This window comes from Equus przewalskii, unplaced genomic scaffold, assembly GCF_037783145.1.
Source record: "Equus przewalskii isolate Varuska unplaced genomic scaffold, EquPr2 contig_13297, whole genome shotgun sequence".
In the NCBI taxonomy this organism is placed as follows: domain Eukaryota; kingdom Metazoa; phylum Chordata; class Mammalia; order Perissodactyla; family Equidae; genus Equus; species Equus przewalskii.
In genome coordinates this window covers 81,575-88,626 of record NW_027227157.1, presented here as the reverse complement: position 1 = coordinate 88,626, position 7,052 = coordinate 81,575, and the positions used below count along the sequence as shown (strand labels likewise).

At 35.0% G+C, this 7,052-nt stretch overlaps 1 protein-coding gene across 1 annotated transcript; it reads right to left on the bottom strand.

The window, feature by feature from the left end:
* Positions 1–390: 390 nt before the first annotated feature.
* LOC103544901 (olfactory receptor 5D18-like) lies at positions 391–6,319 on the bottom strand. Its single transcript, XM_070606779.1, has one exon. The coding sequence runs from the start codon at positions 4,342–4,344 to the stop codon at positions 3,406–3,408; it is 939 nt and encodes a 312-aa protein (XP_070462880.1). The 5' UTR covers positions 4,345–6,319; the 3' UTR covers positions 391–3,405.
* Between the last annotated feature and the right edge of the window lie 733 nt (positions 6,320–7,052).

Below are 7,052 nucleotides of genomic sequence, written 5' to 3'. Positions count from 1 at the left end.
TTTAGTAAAATATTGTATTGGCAAGGTTCAATGCAATCAGCAGTATGTTAAATTTTCTAAACTTTTTAATTCCATCTATTTTTTGGAAGATTAATCCTGAGCTAACTGCTGCCAATCCTCCTCTATTTGCTGAGGAAGACCGGCCCTGAACCAACATCCGTGCCCATCTTCCTCTACTTTATATGTGGGACGCCTACCACAGCGTGGCTTGCCAAGTGGTGCCATGTCCACACCCGGGATCCGAACTGTCGAACCCATGGCTGCCAAAGCAGAACGTGGGAACTTAACTGCTGCACCACTGGGCTTGCCCCTAATTCCATTGTTTTAATCAAGGTGCCTCCAAGTGGAATAACAGATATACTTAATTGTTATATGATAAGATGTGGAAGGTCTTTTGGTAACCTTTTCAGAAATTAAGAAAGTGAGTGTTTCTAATGATTGCAGAACAAACCACTCCAAAACATATTAATTAAAATCAACAACTAAAGATTACTGTGAGAAATTGGCACGTAACTTGGATGGAGTTGAAAGAGTTGAGTGATATTCCTATTTTAGCACAATCTCTGACAGTTTCTAGTCCCATTTCCATTTAATATGACCAAGCAGTCTCCGTATTTTCATCTATTAAAAAGTGGAAATAGAAATGATGCTGAACCCTCTTGCTTTCTAACATTGTGATATCTTTCCAAGGATACATTAATTAATTGAAATAAATAATCCAAACATATATTCATAATATTTCTCACACAAAGAATATTTCCAGGGCTCAGCCCCATGGCTGAGTGGTTAAAGTCCTGCGCACTCCACTTCAGCGGCCCAGGTTCACAGCCCAAATCCTGGGCGCAAATGTACTCCAGTCCCCAACCACACCGTGGAGGTAACCCACATACAAAAAAAATAGAGGAAGATTGGCACAGATGTTAGCTCAGGCTTATTCTTCCTCAGCAAAATAAAATATTTCCAAAAATATTTTTTCAATTTTGATTGATTATATTTTATCCAAATTTGCAATGCAATTATATTTTAATTAGTGGTATAATTATTATTGAATCATTACAAGGTTAACTTAATACAGAAAGAAAAACTTTTGATTTTGCCAAAAGCATTATGAAATAAAAAGTATGAATCTGATTAATAACGTTGTAGTGATCAATGGGAGGAGTAGGATTGAATGTAAGTTCAGGAGAAGGAAAGGCACAAATATGACTGTTTTGGATGTCATTTATTTATGTATTCTAAATGGATTTGCAATGGAAATTACAGTTTTTGTTATTTAAGTTTATGATGAAATATTGTATATGTAAAATTAAATTCTTCGAATATATACCTTTTCAAAACTAATTGAGAAGCATATGACCAAAAGATGTGAAGACTACTAATATGAGTCATGTTGTATATAGAAGCAACAGAATCTACTATAAAGAATCTGAACTGTCACAACCTGATAATGGAAAACATATTGTATGCCAGTGTTTAATGGAAAGTGTGCTTCTGATATGTCTGGAGTCTTGAATGATTTCATGAATTCTATCAACAATTGCTTTTACAATGTTGGCGAGGTCACTTAAGCATCATAGGCCTTGGTTTCTTCAAAGTAAAGGCAAATGGGTTGTGGTAATTCTATCAAAAAATGTGCTCATCCTTGGTGCAAGCAGGACAGAAGTAAAATAAACTTCTCTAAAAACAGGCATTAACCATTACGGATTCAGTTTAAGATTAATATAAATAATTTCTTAATTTCAAAGAAAATTAGAAATTGCATAATTGCTAAATGTATAACAAAGATAAATTTGTAAATAGCTAGAGAAACAGAAGTCAATAGAAGAGAAAAGCATTCCCTCATCAGACATCCAATATCTAAAACACTATTTTAGTTTTCCATATAGAATGGTTATTTAATTGATTCCTTATTATATAATGTATATGAATGGAACATTTCAATAATGAACGTAAGGTTAAAATAACATGAACATTCCAAATAACTTTATTGAATCCATATAAAATTGTTCCCCACGTTAGATTTTCTTCCTTACTAAAATACCTGGAAATTTATTTCTTCCATTATATTGATGATTAGTTTGGAATTTTATCTAGACATATTGATTAAAGAGAAGGAGAAGGATGTATAATTTATTCAAGCAAAAGTGAGTTATTAATGTTAAAGAAATCTAGAATTTTTAATTTACCAGATCAAATAGGTCTTAATAGTAATGAATGCCTGCTTTTCATTTTATTTTGAATAAAGTTATATAGGTGATTTGTTTCCAACACTTGAGGTGACTCCAGACCCTTTTTTTTTTTAAGATGGGAGTTCAATTGAGAAGGATTCAGAAATTACCCTCATGTTCAGGAAAAAGAATCAAGGAATTGATCATGGTTTTGATGTGTTTATAGGCAGAATGAAAGTATGAAGTACAGATTGGGTTGATACCCTGCTTACTTTTGGCCTATAAGATTTCTTGAGAGCCAATCTACTATTTCTATGCCTCTGGTGGAGTCTATCACAGCTTATCATCCTACCATACCTGAGCTCCTTTGAAACACATTCAGAATAAAGGCCATGTCTTATTAACTTTCCATTCATGCCAAGTAACCTGTATACACAATAATATACACACACACATGCATGTCATAAAGTATTCACTCAATAAAAAATTTGGTTCATCATTGACTCAGTATTGCATTTTGACTTTGCCATGCTTCCATCTTCCAAAGAAAACTCCTTGTTGAAATGTGTCTCCTAAAATTCTGACCATTCTGTTATTCAAGGACAAATTCAAACAATACCTGTTTTATGAAGACATCTCTCTAATGTCCCTAAATGGATTTGAACTTTCCTTTCTCTCAAATTCTCCATGATAACTTATTATTTTCTACCTTATACAGTGACTACTTTTTTCACTGCCCTACTGTCAACACTAGATTTTACATTCCTTGAAGGATGAAGACTAGTCTTACTTTAACTGCTATTTGTACTTTTACAAGAGAAATTCACATGTTTATTGAGAGCCTAGTGTACTTCAGGTATGTTATAAGAAAGGGGATAAAACTGCTTATTGAGATTACACAAGGTTTTACATATGATATTTATACAGTCTTTTTTTAAATATAGTCTTTTTATTCTTCACAATCAGATTAAGAGCTAGTTTACATTATCTCAATTTTATAGATTAAAAATTAAAGATGAGAGAGATGGCTATTTTATTTTCCAGTAAGAGATAGAGCCAAGTTTAGTCTCTTTGAACTAAAATCCATGACTTTTCTATTGTACAACATTAACTCTTCATAATTTTAAATTAATTAATTTAAAATCAACATTTATGGACACACTTTATTTACATATCAGGGACAAACTCTGTTAAAATAATATGCTTAATAAGAATATGCTTAATAATAATAATATGGTTAATAAGAATGCTTAAGAAGAATTATTTTGCTGACAATATCCTTGACATCCTTATTTCTCAAACTGTAGATCAGAGGATTCAACATGGGGATCACCACTGTGTAAAACACAGAGGCCACTTTGACTGTGTGCCTGGAGTTTTTGGAGTTGGGCACACAGTAGAGGAAGAGGATGGTGCCATAGAAGATAGTAACGGTGGTCAGGTGTGAGGCACAGGTGGAGAAGGCTTTGCAGCGCCCACTGGCTGAATGCATCTTGAGGATAGCAACAATGATAAATCCATAAGACATGAGAATGATGAGTAGTGTGCTAACCGCATTAAAGGTGGCAAAAATGAAAAGCAGCAACTGGTTGACATAAGTATCAGAGCAAGAGAGGGACAGCAACGAGGAGAATTCACAGAAGAAATGATTAATTGTGTTGAAACCTCGAAATGATAATTTGATAACAGAACATGTGAATATCAAGGAACAAGCTACTCCCCATGCATATGATCCGACCACTAGCACGGCACAGAGTTTCTGGGACATGGCAAATGTGTAGAGCAGAGGGTTACAAATGGCCACAAAGCGGTCATAGGCCATCACAGCTAATAAAAAGAATTCAGTTACCACAAAGGTACAAGAGAAAAAGAATTGTACTACACATCCTATAAATGAAATGGTTCTGTCTTCCACAACTAGGTTCACCAGGGTCTTGGGAGTAATGACGGAGGAATAGCAGAAATCCACAAATGAGAGGTGGCTGAGGAAAAAGTACATAGGGGTGTGTAGCTTGGGGTTAATTTTGATTATTACAATCATCCCAATATTCCCTACAACAGTGACAGTGTAAATAGCCAGAAAAATCAAGAAGAGAGGGATTTGCAGTTCTGGGAAATCTGAGAAGCCCAAGAGAGTGAACGTGGCCCCAGTTTTATTTCTCTCTGACAGTAACATGGTTTCTGTTTGTTAGAATCTGAATCAGTCCTGAAAATAAAAATATTAAGGAGAGTGAGGATATAAGAAGCTTGGTTAACTGCCCTTCCCAAGACTGCAAAATGAAGCAAAATATGCCTTTCAGGATTTCTTTTTGTATTTTCTATGCAAGATACACTAAATGTCTAAAATTGTAAAACATAACGACCATTTAAAATGTTTCCTTATGTAAAAACAATACAGTTATTGCATTATGTTTGTACTCAATTATAATTTTTAATATTTACAAAAAAGTATGAAATCAAGAGACTTATGGTTATTTTAAAGCAAATCCTCCCATAACACTTTCAGCTCTCCTTGAAAATTATAAGTTCATAAAAGATAAGCCTAGCATACTGCAATGACTGATTATGTCAGTACTATAATCAGTAACAAAAATGAGAAATTTCTAAACAAATTAATTTTTGCATCATATATTCATACTTTGACATTAAGAATGAAAACCTCTAATACTTTACATTTGTGCCTTTATTGTTAATTCCTTATAGCACTTTAATCTTTGCTTTTCACTCTGACTCAGTAAATCTGTTATCAAAGTTAAGCTTAATTGATTTTTCTCAAAGAGTATGCTCCTCAGCTCGGGGAATCCCAAATGTCAATCCTTCCTCATTGCTTGAGGAATAATAAAATTGGAACAGATGATAAAGGTTATCTAGTCTACCTCCTTGTTCTGGAGGTGACATAAGGGAAACTGGAGAATCTTGGCTTTCCCAATGAAATGCAAGTAAGTACCAATCTACATGTCTGTGACCAGATCCTACATCTCCAGACTCCCAGCCCCAAATCCATTTTATTACACCAGACCCTGATCCGTATTCTTGTCTAGCTACTAACATATTTCCTTTATGAATTATCATACCTTTTCTGTGTATGTGAGGAAGATTGGCTCTGGGCTAAGATCTGTTGCCAATCTTCCTCTTTTTGCTTGAGGAAGACTATCACTGAGCTAATGTCTGTGCCGGTCTTCCTCTATTTTTATGTGGGATGTTACCACAGCATAGCTTGATGAGCTGTGCTGGGTTTTCTCTGGGGATCCGAACCTGTGAACCCTGGGCTGCCGAAGTGGAGTGCGTGAACTTAACCACTATGCAACCGGGCTGACCCCTAATCATCATACTTTTAATTGACAAACTAGAGACTCTAAACCTATGAGAAATAGTCCAATGACAGCATACATGCCACAGAGTTATACTAGAAAGGAACATCGAGATGAAATGAGAAGGGGATTTAGGGACATTTTCTCTCCCAGGAATAACTAAGTATAGTAAAGACTCTGACTTAGAAACTTCTCTTTCAAAGGTCTCTCTCTCTCTCTCTTCTCTCTTTCTACTCTCCCTTCAAGACATATAGGATATTCCTTCTGTCCTATATTACCTGTGAGGGAGAGAGATTCTAAATTGGAGGTAGTACTGCATTATAAAGACTTTTCATGAGAAAATAGTAATACAAAAGAATTATATTTCTGTAAATGGTTGCCAACACTTTTAAGATCTTACCATTCTGGAAAACTCTTTCTCTATCATTTCTGGTAAGATTACCTCTGGTCCCACAACCCAAGAAATGGATTTCAGATGGCTCATCAATAAAAATGTCAGATCATATGCAAAACTGAGACACTCAAGAGCCCTCTGTCCCTATATTCATAAATTTGAGTATTAATGACAACCTCAAAAGACAATCCATCACAAAGTCAGATTTTCTAATTATCAAACTTTTTTCATAATACAATATTTAATTTAGCTAAAGCATTTAAAAATTCATTTTAAACTAATATTATATTTAATATAATGGCTCCTGTGTCCTGAAAACTATATAGGAAATATAACAGCTGAAATCTTCTTCCGTGTAATTCTTTTCCCAATTTTTTTGTAACTTTTTGCCCACAAGGGACGTGTGTATCCTGCTTTATAATCTTAATTAAAGCTGATCACTTTTAATTGTTTTTCAATAGAGGGTCTATTCAATCTCTGTTTGTTTCAATTTATTTAAATATTTGTCTGTTCTACCTGGATCCCTTTCCAAAAATTTGTAGAATCAAGATAATGCACATTCCCTCAAATTCTCAGAGCTCTTCTCTCCCCACACCTCCTGTACCTCGGCTCCTCCCAACCCCAGTACCAGTTCTTCATGGGCTGTTAGCGAGGAGTTCAGCCAAGCCAGGCCCTCTGACACAAAGCTCTTGAGAATAAATAAATAAATGTATCCTCTTCTTTGCATGTTCATATGTGTAACTTTTGCAGGGGCTAAATATTTTTCAAGAGCTGTCTAGATCTAAAGGATAAGTTCCCCCATCATGTTGTTTTCTACATACCCTACGTTGAAATTAGCATCAATCTGTCTCTAGAATCTTAAAACAAACCTGCTGGAGGCAAAGGGAGGACCTCTGCAGATTGGGAGTGATGCATGTGTTCTTATAGCTACAGTCACTACCTTTGGGACATGAACCCTAGAGACCACCCATTGCCCCATTCTCTTGAGGTCATTAAATAAACAATTAAAATTAATCACCTTTCTCTAACATAATTCTTGTATGCTAGAAAACCTGGAGCAGCATAAGGGGTATTTCACATGAAAATTTATAAGGTCACTTCCCCCAGGCCCCTAATTAGTCCCATACCTCATACAACTACCAAAATTATGTAATTATAAAAGTCCTCATTATCAAGTAT